Raw genomic sequence first — 15,655 nt, forward strand, 5'->3', positions numbered from 1 at the left:
TGCCATGAAATTTGAGCCAATCAGGGGTAGAATAGTTGGAGGAGTGGTGGACGATGCACTCTCAGACATGCTTTATGCAAAGGAAGATCTAACCCTCAAGAAAGCCTGTGAACTTGAGAATCTGGGGGTGAAATCCCTGTGGGAGGGAACAGTGCTTGGGCCCTTGGGAAGAGGCTGATTTTGTTGAGTGATGTTGGGTTTGGATGAAGGATTCAATGCGCTTCATACGTGGCAGTTACTTAGACATGTTAAAGTAAATCAATTACGTCTAAATTTCCAACATCTTTTTTGTTGTTTTATTTGGTTGCATCTAGAGTAAACTGTTAAACTCAGGGCCACAGTGAATCACTATGAACTGCAGTTAATGTTATATTGGCAGACTCTGGAAGACAAGGCACTGAGATTGATTTGCCCTGATCCAGACTCTTATGTATTTCATTTGCGAGCTACTGCTCAGGGAAAGCTCCAAAGCCCCACAGCAGCCCTTGCAGCCTGACAATCATGGCGAGAGTGCTGGCTCCAAACTAACAAACACCAAACCCTTCATTTTCTTATCCTTCCCCTACACCCCAACACTGTTGTCAACAGTAATGGGTGAGCAGGACAATGCAGGTTATGGACAGCAGGTTAAGATGAGCTGATGTTTTCAGGGGATGGAGGCCGTTCAGGAGAATGTTGGAGTAGTTGAGTTGGGAGGCGATCAGGGCATGGATGAGCATATTGGCAGCTTATGAGCTGAAACGGGTGAAGATGGATGATGGTTGAGAAATGGAGGTCAATGACAATAACCAGTGTTAGAAACTATCAATATCTGGGCAAGTATGTACCCGAGGACTCTGTGGTTCAAGAAGCAGAGAGACAGAGTGTGCACACTGTACGCACACTTTACAGAATCACAGAAGCCATCCAGATTGTCAGGCAATCTGAAATCCATTTGCAGCATAGATCCATATTAAAGGGAGAAAGCAAACTATGTCAAAAAGTAAACCCCACTGTCCAGTTTGTGAAACAACACAGAAACAGGGATACTCCAGGCCAAGAGAAGCAATACCCTAATTGACCAGTAGAGCGACCATGTGGAGCAAAGCACTGGCTGTGGAGCAAAGCACCCCCACAGGCATGATCAATGTCTGGTAATTTCATCCCAACTTTTTCAATGTAACTGAATAGGACATTTCGGGAAGCCGTGCAAAGTCAAAACATCAAAATGCAAAGAAGATTCCAAGAGGATTCACCAGATCGAGACAGTCAGTCAGAGGGCACACAATCGTGCTTATTGGGTGAGGTCCAAGATTCTGGATTTTTGTTCTGGAATGCAGCCATCTTGGTTAATGGCCATCTCACAAACTTTAAATTGGACATTGGAGCCAGTGTTACATTCCTATTGGACAAAGAAGCATGGGCGATAGACCTCTGTCTACAAACAGCAGACACACCACTTTATGGGCCCAGAGAAATCCGACACCTGGTCATAGTCATGATTCTGGAACCATTAAGGTATGGTGACAATCAAACCTTCAAACTGATGTACATCATCCATAGCCAGTCTTTTTCTCTCTTCAGCAGAGATGCCTGAGTAGCTCTGAATCTCCTCAAAACAGCAGAAAGTGTCAGGACAACCACTGTTGTAAATTATACAGAACTGAAAGTTCCTGAGAGCTCCAAACAGACAGTTTCTCTCAACTGGGACTTCAACTCTGAATTGTCTTCTCTCTTTGCAGAACAGGTGCCAGAAGCCCCTCATTGGTCAGGCCAGCCAACCATTCAGATGGTTATCACAACACCTCAAGTAGATAACAGTCAAGAGTGGAACCAGCAACAAGAAGAGCCTCAAACTCCGGCTCTGACACCAGTTGGACAGATAAACCCTAAGACCACAGAGCAGATGCTGCAAATCCCCAGCCAGCATAACAGTGCCACAAATGATGCTGGAACCAAGTAGCAGCCATCCACTGACAACAGCACACCACACAGCCAAATGCAAAGATGAGCTTGCTACCAAGTCATACCCTCACAACAGGAAGAGCAATCTTTCACCTCAGCATGTGGCACAATGAGCTGCACAAAGGAAAATGGGAAAAAAACTGTAGAGATGAGTCCAGAGTTAATTTGCCCCATAAACAGTAGGATAAACCAACCGCCATCTATTACTTTTGTGTGCTTGGAGTGTGGACCATTATTTGTCTGGATGGCTGAAGTGATAAGTTTCAGGTGAAACTCATGAGTATACTGACTCCTGACCCTCCCTGGCACCTTTGAGTTTGGTGCTCTCCAAATGGTCCCTCATGTCTAACAGGATGCTGCGACTCCTCCTCAGCGTCATCTTCTTCTGAGAATGCCTCACACTGTACTCTGACACATATCGCTACATCAAGCTGATGGCTGATGCCCTCTTTGGGAAGGCCAACCTGTACATCAAATTCAGAATCGATGCAGACAGTCAGGCCAAGAGAACCAGAGGCTTTGGCATAATGGTTGAATTCCCCCAGTTGCAAGGTTTCATAGGCATGTGGTTAATTTCTCAGTAGCCAGGGTCTCCCCTCTCTGCAGCACTAGGCTGTCTAAAGCAGAGACCACCACTAGCATGGAGATCTTTGCTGGGGCATATTGAAGAATCCCACCCAATCAGTCCAGGCACCTTAATCTCATTTTGAGGAGATCGGTGGCTTGCTCAACAGTCACTCTGTGTGGCTTGCATTATAGTCTCCTCTGCCTCAGTCCTTGAGTTCCTTATCGATGTCATCAACCATCACTTCAGCGGGTATCCATCCTTCCAGGTGCACAGGGTGGGTGAAAAGCTGTGGCAACTGGGAGAGCTGGAGAACATAAAGGTGTACCTGCTCCCAGGATAAGAAGCACACACCTGCAGGATCCATTGGCTGTGGTCACAGATGAATTACACATTAGGAAAGTCAAAATCCCTGAACAGAGTGCCTCAACATCTAATTGTGTTTTAGAAAATAAGCTGTCAATAGATTATATCAACTGATCGCAGTTCAGGTTGCATCTGGCCTGAAATCATACATATTTAAAAGGTACTCCAGTTTATATAGTTTATGCAGTGTATGCAGTCTTATTTATGACTTGGAAATTCACTTACAACTGCATTTTAAAATTTCCAAATGTCTTGCCTTTAGCCATTCATTAACTGTGATCCTCCCAAAGCTGTTGACGCACTCAATCGCTCCCTCACATCAGTCTTTGATTCCATTATCCCACATGAAACCTTTACTCTCTCCTGCCCTGAATGCCCCTCCAGGATGCCACCCACCTTCATTCTCTCAAGATCAAGGCACTCAGCCTTGAACATATCTGGCACAAAACTGATTAGCCATCTATGGACAGGTCAGAAGTGACTACAGCAAGCACAGTTGGGTCTTGGTCTCTTTTGCCAAAAGAGTTTGCAAGTTTGAGAGTTAAACTGGCAATCTTAACTTGGTTGTCAGTGTAATTTTTAGCACACTGAGGATTATTTAGCAAATGTTGTCCAATCGCGGAATCACATCTAACGTTGGACACTCTGTTTTGCGTTTTGCAAGCAGGGGCTGGTTGGGTACGGTCTGTACACTGCCTGTTGCGAACAGCTGAAGGGGCATATTGTTTGATACCATCCACCAGTCTGTTGTTGCTTCCCCTGACATTGGTATTCTTGCCATTGTCCTGATAAGGGCAAGATGAAAAGCTTGACAAAATGTCTTTTTTCAGCAATACTCAAGTTCTACACTACCAAAGGACTGTCTCTTTTCAAAGTACTTAATCTGTTATCATCACCCTTTCAGGAAGCGTTCCAGGGGAATTAAGATTTGTTTTTAACAAAAGTAGGGTAAATTACAATTGCAATTTAGGATGTACGTTCAGCTGAGCAAGTAGAGGAGCTTTAAAGTGAAAGTGAAACCAACGGATGTTGTTGGGATGTGTATGTGGTCCGGATGTCAGCCGGGCGGGAGCAGTAGCTGCAGGCTGACTGACACTCAGGGTGCACAAGCTCTTTGTTTGCGTCCGGCTCCTTGACTCCAGCACCATGCCTTGGGCATTCCTGCTTCTGTGCTTGTCCAGCACCCAACTCGCTTTCTCTGGGTCGCTCTATTTCCAGCTGCCGGGAAACGAGAGTCGAGAAGCGGCTGCCGGTCACTCAGAGAAACTCTTCCAGCGGTTTGTAGCGAAGTACAATCGGAGCTACTCGGCAGGGAGCCCCCAGTTTATTCACAAATACCAAGTGTTTCAGGTACAGTGTTGGGCCACAGTCGGCTGTATTATCTCCTCCGGCCCTGCTATCATTCTCTGTGCACAATCGGCGAAGTCAGATCGGAACAGGGAATCTGCTGTTTGTTCTTAATCAACTACGATGTTGCTTGCAGGCCTATTGAAGTGCAAGATCATTTTTAAGCAACTACTAAATAGTGGGGCAAATTAAAAGGAGACTGACACTGGCAGTGAGCCAACAGATTTGCTTGAGATCTGTCCATATTGGCTTTGATTATCTTCTCTGTTGAATAATTCAAACTTCTCTCTCTCTTCAGGTACCATGCCCTACGAGGGCATTGGCAACCATGGGCTTCCATGTGTTGGTCAATGCTTATGCTTGGCAAGGTACTGCAAGGGTTTGCTATTGTCTTCTGCAGGTTCTGGCTGACCGGGAGACTCTCCCGCTCTTAACCACCTCCTGTCATAGGTGCAGTGGAAGGCTTTGCAGGTTTATAAACCTGCTTGGCCACCTTATGAACCCACTGTCCGTGGCCATCAAGTCTTGGAGTAGAACTCAAACCTGGAATTTCCGGCTCAGAGCCAGGGATGCTACCACTGCGCCACAAGACCAATCTCAAAATTTCACACGGTTTTTTTTTTAGCCCCGAAGAGCCATATGGACTCGAAACGTTAACTGTGTTTCTCCCTCCACAGATGCTGCCAGACCTGCTGAGTTTTTCCAGCATTTTCTGTTTTTATTAAGCATCAAATCACATTGAAGTATTCTCACCGACAGCAGACCAGGAAGTTAAAAGTACTGAATCCCTTCATATTTAACTTAAAATTTCACATTGTGAAATAAATATTTATGAGTAGATTAAGATAGAAGCTAAACTTTTTATAAGCAAACTTTAAAAAAAAAATTATAATGTGGAAGTTGTTATTATAATGAAGAAATTTGACATTCCACAAGTATACCATTAGCCTGGGACAGTGATGGTGTTGAACAGTAATAACAATAATTAGTCAAATACAATTTACTCTTCATATAACCATGCTGACTCTGATGGATTGCATTTTGACTTTCCAAATGCCCCATTACTACTTCCTTAATAATGGATTCCAACAATTTCCCAACGACAGACATTAAACTAACTGGTCTATGGTTTCCTACTTTCTGCCTACCCCCCCCACCCCCCTGCTCCTTTTTGAATAAGGGCGTTATATTAGCATTTTTCCAATCCACTGGAACCTTTCCAGGATCCAGGGAATTTTGGAATATTATAGCCAATGCATCCACTATCTCCGCTGCCACTTCCTTTAAGACCCTGGGATGTAGACCATCAGGTCCTGGAGACTTGTCACCCTTTAATCCCAATAGTTTGCCCAGTACTTTTTCTCTAGTGATGGTGATTGTTCTAAGTTCCTCCTTCTCTATACCCTCTGCACTACCTGTTACTATTGGGGTGGTACTAGTGTCCTCCACCGTGAAAACTGAGGCAAAATATTGATTAAGCATCTCTGCCATTTCTGCGTTCCCCACTAACTCCCCAGTCTCGTCCTCCAAGGGACCAGCATTCACTTTAGCTACTCTCTTTCCTTTTATATACTTGTAGAAGCTTTCGCTATCAGTTTTTACATTTTGCGCTAGTTTTCTTTCATTATTTACCTTGGTTCTTTTTATTATTGTTTTAGTAACCCTTTGTTGATCTTTAAAAGTTTCCCAATCTTTCAACCTGCCACTGACCTTTGCAATTTGGTATGCCTTAGCTTTTGCCTTTATATTATCTTTAACTTCCTTGCTTAGCCATGGATGCTTTTTCCCCCTCTTACCATCTTTCTTCCTCTTTGAAATATATTTTACTTGGGAGGAATTGAATATCTCCTTAAATATCTGCCACTGTTCATCAATTGTCCTACCTTGTAGTCTTCCTGCCCAGTCCACTAGGGCCAAATCTGCCCTAATGCATACGTAGTTACCTTTGTTTAACTCCAGAACACTAGTATAGGACTCCAGTTTCTCGCTCTCAAACTGAACTTGAAATTCTAGCATGCTATGATCACTCTTCCCTAGATGATCCTTTACTATGAGATCATTAATTCATCGCATCTCATTACACAAAACCAAATCCAGAATAGCCTGCTCCCTGGTTGGTCCCACAACATATTGCTCCAAGAAACAATCTCTAATACACTCTATGAACTGTCCCTCAAGGCTACCCTTGCCAATTTGATTAGTCCAGCCTATATGCATATTAAAATTACCCATGATTATTGCCGTGCCTTTCTTACATGCTCCCAGTATTTCCTAGTTTATACTGTGCCCTACTGCTGAACTACTGTTTGGGGACCTATAGATTACTCCCACCAGGGCCTTCTTTTCCCTGCTATTTCTTATTTCTACCCAGACTGACTCTGCGTCTTGCTCTCCAGTGCCTATATCATTCCTCACTATAGCATTGATCTCTTCTTTTACTAACAAAGCTACACCACCTCCTTTTCCTTCCTGCCTATCCTTCCGAAACATTGAGTACCCTTGGATATTCAACTCCCAAACCTGTTCTCCCTGTAACCACGTCTCAGTAATCGCCACCAAATCATACCTATTTGCCTCTATTTGCGCTGTTAACTCATTCTGTGTATTTGTTGATTTCAGAAGCTATTGCCAGTTTAATGGAGCAATGATGGCGAGCGCAGACAGTTTCACTATCATTATCACTGCAACATCCAGGCTAATGTGGAAAATACAAAGAAACAAAAAATTGTGGTCATAATTAATTTTGGAATCATAGAAATTACTTAGAATTACATTCCAAGACACAACATTTGGCTGGACTGGTGTTTTATGCACCATCCTGCCATCCTACTTCATTTAACCCTTTCAGCATCTCATTGCTTTTTCCTTTGTGCCTTAATAGCTTCCTTTAAATGCTTCTATGCTATTCACCCCAACTATCTCATGTGATAGCAAGTTCCATATTCTAACTCCTCTCTCAGTAAGGTTTCTCCTGAGGGCCACAAGTTCCACATTTTCTTTCTACCCTATCAAACCCCTTCAATTTTAAAGACCTCTATTCGGTCACCCTCAGCCTTTTTTTCACAAGAAAAGCTCAGCGTGTTCACTCTTTTCTGACTATTATAACCTCTGAGTTCTGGCATTATTCTAGTAATTCACTTTTGCACCTTTGGCAGTATCTTTTTGTAAGGTTACCATGAATATTTTCCAATTCTAGAGAACATGGCTACAGTTCCATGTCCTCTGGATAAGACTTAAAAGCAATGTCCCTTCTGTCTGTTCAAATGTAAAACATACGAACATATGAATTAGGAGCAGGACGAGGCCACTCGGCCCCTTGAGCCTTTTCCACCATTCAGTGAGATCATAGCTGATCTGATTGTAACCTCAACTCCACATTCCTGCTTACCCCCAATAACCTGTCACCCCCTTGCTTATCAATAATCTATCTACTTCTGCCTTAAAAATATTCAAAGATCTGCTTCCACCGTCTTTTTAGGAAGAGAGTTCCAAAGACTCACGACCCTCTGACAGAAAATTTTTTTCCTCACATCTGTCTTAAATGACTGACCCCTTATTTTTAAGCTCCTGGTCCTAGATTTTCCTACAAGAGGAAATATCCTCTCCACATCCACCCTGTCAAGACCCCTCAGGGTCAATCAAGTCGCCTCTTACTCTTCTAAACTCCAGTGGATACAAGCCCAGCCTGTCCAACCTTTCTAACCCATCCGTTCCAGTATTAGTCTAGTAAACCTTCTCTGAACTGCTTCCAACACATTTACATCCTTCCCTAAATAAGGAGACCAATATTGTACACAGTACTCCAGATGTGATCTCACCAATACCCTCTATAAATGAAGCATAACCTCCCTACTTTTGTATTCAATTTTTGTTGCAATGAATGATATAATCCTGTTAGCTTTCCTAATTACTTGCTGTACTTGCATACTTTTGTGATTCATGCACTAGGACTCAGATCCCTCTGAATCTCCGAGCTCTGCAATCTCTCACCATGTAGATAACATGCGTTTTTGTTCTTCCTGCCAAAATGAACAATTTCACATTTTCCCACAGTATACTCCATTTGCCAGATCTTTGCCCACTCACTTAACCTATCTATATGCCTTTGCAGACACAACTCTTCACAACTTACTTTCCTACCTATCTTTGTGTCATCAGCAAAGTTAGCAACCATGTCTTTGGTCCCTTCATCCACATCATTTATATAAATTATAAAAAGTTGAGACCCCAATAATGATCCCTGTGGCACATCCCTCGTTACGTCTTGCTGACCAGAAAATGACCCATTCTGTTTCCTGTTAGCCAGCCAAGCTTCTATCCATGCCAATATGTTACCCCCTACACCATGAGCATTTATTTTGCACAAGAACCTTTGATGTGGCACCTTATTAAATGCCTTCTGGACATCTGCGTAAAGTACATCCACCGGTTCCCCTTTATCCACAGAATACGCTACTTCTTCAAAGAACGCCAGTAAATTGGTTAAACATGATTTCCCTTTCTCAAAACCATGTTGACTCTGCCCGATTACCTTGAATTTTTCTAAGTGGCCTGCTATAATGTCTTTAATAATAGCTTCTAATATTTTCCCTATGATAGATGTTAAGCTAACTGACCTGTATTTCCTGCTTTCTGTCTCCCTCCCTTTTTGAATGAAACATGAGGATTAGGTGCTTAATATTCCTGGGTACAAGATATTTAGGAAAAATATGGAACCAAAGAAAGGGAACAGAGGGTAAAAGTTTTTATTAAAGAAAATATTCTGGTGCTAAAAAGAGAGAATATCTTATTTGGTTGGAGTTAAGTAACAATGAAGGAGCTGTCATGCTACCTAGTGCATTGTATAGGCCTCCCAACTGCACTGTAGGTGTACCTACACTACATGGACTTCAGCAGTTCAAGAAGGCAGCTCACCACCACCTTCTCAAGGCAATTAGGGAAGGGCAATAAATACTGGCCTAGCCAGCGATGTCCACATCCCGTGGAAGAATATTAAAAGAAAAGAGGGAAGGATACAGAGGAGCAGATTTGCAAAGAGGTACGGTGAGAGTTGCAAGAACTATAGGTAGTGATAATGGAAGACTTCCCCGATATTGAATGGGGTAACAATTGAGTTCAGGGCAGAGAATGGGAGCAATTTCTGAAGTGTGTTCAACAGAATTTTCTTGATCATTATGTTTCCATATCATTATGGAAGGAGACAATGCTGGAACTGGTTTTGGGGAATGAGGTGGGAGAATGTCACGTTTGGTGAGCATCTCGTGAAGAATGGTCAATATGATTTAGATTAGAAGAATAAGGAACAATCTAGAATAAAAATATCTAATTAGAGGTGGCCCAATTTCAGTGATTTGAGGAGATACCCTGGTTAAATTGGAATCAATAACTGGGAGCCAGAAATGTAAGGGAGCAATGAGCAAACCTTTATGAGGAAATGACTCACCATGGTCTAGATACATTCCCACAGGGGACCAAAAAGGAATAATTAAATCCAGAGTGCCCTGAATGGCAAAGGAGTTAGAGAATAGGATGAAGCAGAAAACAGAGGTGTATGACGGCTGTCAACTTGATAATACAAGGGAGAATCAGTCTAAATATTAAAAAAAGAAACTTGTGAGAGGAAATATGAGCGGAAAAGTATAGTACAAGAATAAATCAGTGGCTAGTATAAAAGTGTTGCATAGGCACATTTGCAGTAAAAGCATTGTTGGAGGAGTTGCGGGGCCGAGAGGAACCTGAATGGAGATCTCTTGGGGGGTGCAGAAGGTGTGGCTGAGGTACTACATGAGTACTTTGCATCAGGGTTTGCATTGAAGAGGACTTTGCAAAAGCTACGGTAAACTAGAGCTTTCCAGGACACTGGATGAAAATGGATGAAGATAATGTTAAATGGTGGATAAGTTACCTGATCTAATGGGATGTATCCCTGAATGGCAAGTAAGGGTAGACATTGCAGTGGTGTGACCCAAAACATTCCAATCTGCCTTAAATACTGAGGATTTCTAATATTACACCCTTCTTCAAAGCAGAGGAAAAGGATAACCATGGCAATTACTTGCCAGTCCATTTAAGGTCAGTGCAGGGGAAATTTTTAGAAACAATGGCCAGAATTTTTCAGCTCTTCCCGCTGTTGGGACCTTCCAGTCCTGCAGAAATGAATGGAAATTTGAATGACCTGCTGCATCCGCTCTGGGGGAACTCACCTCACCGGAGCCGAAAATCCCAGCCAATAATCCAGGAAAAATTAGCAACTACTTGGACAAAATGGACCAATTTGTTTAAGGCAAATCATGTTTGACGAACTTGATTGAGATTTTTGATGATGTAACAAGGTGGGTGAGGGCAGTGTGCTTTATATTGTGCATATGGACGTTCACAATACAGTGCCACATATTATGCTTGTTAACAAAATTAAAGCACATGGGACAAAATGAGCGGTAGCAACATGGGTAGAAAAAATGCCTAAGGGATGGAAAACAGGGTTGTGACAATTGGTTGGACTGAAGGGAGGTTTACAGTTGGGTTTTTGAAGGTTTAGTGTTAGGACTGCAGCTGGCCTTGATATAAATTGATGACTTGAAGTTGGGGGGTAGAGAGCACTATTTCAATAATAGCAGATGACACAAAGCTTTGGAAGTGTAGTAAACAGTGAGGAAGATTAGTAATTAGATTTCCGGAGGATATGGCCAGGCTGGTGAATGGGCAGAGAGGAATGGCAGATGAAATTCAATGCAAAAAACAGAGATATTTTGGTAGGAAGAATGAGGGGAGACAATACAAGCTAAATAATATATTTCTAAAGGGATGCAAGAACAGAGACCTGGGAGTGTTTGTGCACAAATCTTTGAAGATGGCAGGACAGGTTAAAGAATATTAATGAAATATATGAGTTCCTGGGCTTTAGAAAGGGATTGTGGAGCTTAGAGCGTTTGTAGAAGGAGTGCTTCATAAACAGAGTTCAAAAAATTCGGTGCAAGTGGGAATTCAGTGCAGAGGGGGAAAGAGGTGCTGCATCTTATTCTTTTTGTTATACTTTCAGTTGCTGGTGAACATCTTTCTTTTAAGGAACTGTAACTTGTTCTTGTTTTATTAAATTAGTATCTAATTAACTAATCAAATAAAACAGTAATTAAGTTTAAACAGATATGGCAGGGCAGGTGGTGTGCCTTGATTGCAACATGTGAGGGTTTGTGGACAGCACTGCAATCCCAAACAATCATACCTGTGGTAAGTGTCTGCAGCTCAAGAAGCTTCGTCTTAAAATTATTAAGTTGGAGTCCGAGCTGCTGACATTGCGGGGAATCAGGGATGGGGAGAATTACCTAGAGACTTTATTCCGGGAGGCAGTCACACTCCCTTAGATTAAACACAGAAACATAGAAAATTGAAGCAGGAGTAGGTCATTCGGCCTTTCGAGTTTGCTCGGCCATTCAATATGATCATGGCTGATCCTCTATCTCAACGCTGTACTCCCGCTCTCTCCCCATACCCCTTGATGCCTTTAGACTCTAGAAATCTATCTATTTCCTTCTTAAATATATTCAGTGACTTGGCCTCCACAGCCCCTTGTGGTAGAGAATTCCACAGGTTCACCACCATCTGAGTGAAGAAGTTTCTCCTCAGCTCATGGCCTACCCCTTATCCTGAGATTGTGACCCCTTGTTCTAGACCCCCGCCAGCCAGAGGAAACATCATCCCTGCATCCAGTCTTTCCACCCCTGTCAGAATTTCATATGTTTCAATGAGATCTCCTCTCATTCTTCTAAACTCTAGTGAATACAGGCCTAGTTGATCCAATCTCTCCACATATGACAATCCTGCCATCCAAGGAATCCATCTGGTGAACCTTCGCTGCACTCCCTATATGGCAAGTATATCCTTTCTTAGGTAAGGAGACCAAAACTGTACACAGTACTCCAGGTGTGGTCTCACCAAGGCCCTGTACAGCTGCAGTAAGACATCCTTGCTCCTGTACTCAAATCCCGTTACAATGAAGGCCAACATACCATTTACCTTCTTAACTACTTGCTGCACCTTCATGCTTGCTTTCAGTGATTGGTGTACAAGGACACCCAGGTCCCTTTGTACATCAACATTTCCCAATCTATCGCCATTTAAATCATACTCTGGCATTCTGTTTTTCCTACCAAAGTGAATAACTTCACATTTATCCATGTTAAACTGCACCTGCCATGTATTTGCCCACTCACTCAACTTGCCTAAGTCGCCTTGAAGCCTCTTAACATCCTCCTCACCATTCACATTCCCACCAAGTTTCGTGTCGACAGCAAACTTGGAAACATCACATTTGGTCCCCTCATCCAAATCATTGATATATATTGTGAATAGCTGGGGCCCAAGCACTGATCCCTGTGGTAGCTTGTCAGGGGGGTGAGAATCTGAGAGGTGGCCCTAAATGGAAGAAAGTAAAGTTCGAAGTAGCAATGAGACCAGAAGGCACGAGAAACAAAGCAGAGCATTGAGTATTCTTCAAATGTGGAATGATGTCAAAAAGGCAAAGTTAAGGGCACTCTACCTGAATGCACGCAGCATTCGCAATAAGGTAGATGATGTAAAGGCACAAATAGAGGTAAATGGGTATGATCTAATTGCCATTACGGAAACATGGCTGCATAGTGACCAAGACTGGGAACTGAATTTTCAAGGATATTTGACGTTTAGGAAGGACAGACAAGAAGGTAGAGGAGGTAGAGTTGTGCTGATAATATGGGATGGGACCAGTAAGGGAGGATCTCAGATCAGAAGAACAATGTGTGGAATCTGTTTGGGTGGAGCTAAGAAACAGCAAGGGGCAGCAGACATTGGTTGGAGTTGTTTATCGGCCACCAAACAGTAGTGGTAATGTGGGGCATCAGGAGATGAGAGAAGCATGTAGCATGGGCAATACGGTAATCATGGGTGACTTCAATCTGTGTATAGACTGGGTAAACCAATTGAGCACTAATGCTGTGGAAGACAAGTTTCTGGAGTGTGTTAGGGATGGCGTTCTAGAGCAGTATGTTGAGAAGCCGACTAGAGGGCAGGCTATTTTAAACTTAGTATCATGATGAAAAAGGGCTAATTAATAATCTTGTTGTAAAATAACCTTTAGGGATGAGTGACCACAATATGATAGAATATTACATTGTTTGAAAGTGAGGTAGTTCACTCTGAAGCAAGGGTGTTAAAGTTGAATAAAGGAAATTATGAAGGCATGAGGAACAAATTGGCTGAGGTGGATTGGGAAAATACATTAAAAGGTATGACTGTACATAGGCAATGGATAGTCTTCAAATAACTATTACATAGCTTCCAGCACCTATACATTCCCTCAAGGTGCAGAAAACTGAAAATGTTAATCAACCGGGGCTGACAAAGGAAGTCAAGAATTGGATGAGATTAAAAGAAAAGGCTTATTAAGATGCCAGAAGTAGTAGTAAACCTGAGGGTTGAGAGGATTTTAGAATACAGCAAAGGAAGACCAAGAAACTGTTTTAAAAAAGGGAGAATAGAATATGAATGTAAGCTAGCAAAAAGCATAAAAACGGACTGTAAAAGCTTCTATAGGTGTGTAAAAAGAAAGCATTTGGTTAAGACGAATGTGGGTCCATTACAGACAGAATCAGGAAAATAATGGGGAGTAAAGAAATGGCAGAGAAGCTTTGTGTCTGTTTTCACTGAGGAAGATACAGGAAATCTCCCAGATTTAGAGATCCAAGGACGAGGGAGAATGAGGAATTGAAGGAAATTGGTATAAGTAAGAAGGTTGTATTGGAGAAATTAATGGGACTGAAAGTTGATAAGTCCTCGGGACCTGATATTCTGCATCCCAGTGTGTTGAAAAAGGTTGCTATGGAGATAGTGGATGCATTGGTGATCATCTTCCAAAATTCTACAGATTCTGGAATGGTCCCTGAAGATCTGAAGGTAACAATGTCATCCCACTATTTAAGAAGGGAGGGAAAACAGGGAACTACAGATGTGTTCAAAGTAGTAGTATCAGTAGTAGGGAAAATGCTAGAATCTATTATAAAAGATGTGATAAATGGATATCTGGATAATCATGATCTGATTGGGCAGAGTCAGCATGGATTTGCAAATAAGAAATCATGTTTGATGAACTTGTTGGAGTCTTTGAGAATGTTACGAACAAAATTGATAAAGGTGAATCGATGGAAGTAGTATACTTGGATTTTCAAGTAGGCTTTTGATAAAACCCCCTACAGGAGGTTGATTAGCAAAATAAAAGCACATGGGACAGGAAGCAATATACTGGCATGGTTTAAGCATTGGTTAACAGGCAGAAAACAGAGAGTAGGAATAAACGGGTCATTCTCGCATTGGTAGGCTGTGACTAGTGGGTACAGCAAGGATCAGTACTTGGGCCCCAGTTGTTCACAATATACATCAATGATACAAAGCTAGGTGGGAATGTGTGTTGTGAGTAAGGTGTAAAGCGGCTACAGGAGAATTTCGACAGACTTAGTGGGCAGAATTTTGCCCTTGATGGGCGGGCGGGCCCCACCAGCTCGGCGGCGGGCGGGCAGCTGATCGCCGCCGCTGAAATGAGCCCTGCCGCCATTTTGAGTGGGCGGGCTGCCCGACAGGAAGTGCTATGCGCTTCCTGTGCGGCGGAGGGAGGGATTCCCCAACTGTCAAAGTGCGCTCTTTCGCGCGTGTGCACGGAAGAGCGCATATCTCCCTGAGACTAAGTGCTGTCTCAGGGAGATCGCTGAAAGTTTTATAAACTTCAAAAATTGAAAAATAAAAAAATTATTAACATGTCCCCCTCATGTGACAATGTCACACGAGATGGGACATGTTAATGAATATCACATGAAGTTTATTAAAGTTTTTTAAAACAGACATGAAACCTCATCCCGCTGGTGGATGAGGTTTCATGTTTTTTCAGAAGCCCGCTGGGGCTCCTGGCCTGCCCGCCAACCTTAAGGTTGGATGGGCAGGGCCTTTAATTAGCTTAATTATCCTGTCAATGGCCTAAATTGGCCATTGACAGGTCGGCGGGCGGACATCTGATTTCACTGTGCCCCCGCCTTCCTGAATATTTAAATAGGGCGGGATGACATCGGGGATTTGCCCCCCCCCACCCCGCCCTTGACATCATCCCATGTGGGCCCCGCCGCCAGCTCGCCAATGGAAAAATTCTGGCCCGTGAGTGGGCAAGAACATGGCAGATGGAATATAATGTGGAAAAATGTGAGGTTATCTACTTTGGTAGAAGCACACAGTATTTCCTAAACAGATTAGAAAGTGTAGATGTACAAAGGGACCTAGGTGTCCTTATCCATAAGTCACTGAAAGCTAACATGCAGGTGCAGCAGAAAATTAGGAAGGCTAATGGAATGTTAGCCTTTATCACGAGAGGATTTGAGTACAGCAGTAGTGAAGTCTTACTTCAATTATACAGAAGCT

General features: G+C 42.8%; 1 protein-coding gene across 1 annotated transcript in view; it reads left to right on the forward strand.

Annotated features, from left to right (window-relative positions):
• Positions 1-3,921: 3,921 nt before the first annotated feature.
• Positions 3,922-15,655, forward strand: part of ctso (cathepsin O) — an 86,812-nt gene continuing 75,078 nt past the window's right edge. The window contains exon 1 of the mRNA XM_078540670.1: positions 3,922-4,225. Within this exon, the coding sequence (XP_078396796.1) occupies positions 4,022-4,225 (204 nt within the window). The 5' untranslated portion in view covers positions 3,922-4,021. The remainder of the gene's footprint in view (positions 4,226-15,655) is intronic.

Source organism: Cetorhinus maximus, chromosome 1, assembly GCF_964194155.1.
Source record: "Cetorhinus maximus chromosome 1, sCetMax3.hap1.1, whole genome shotgun sequence".
Classification (NCBI taxonomy): domain Eukaryota; kingdom Metazoa; phylum Chordata; class Chondrichthyes; order Lamniformes; family Cetorhinidae; genus Cetorhinus; species Cetorhinus maximus.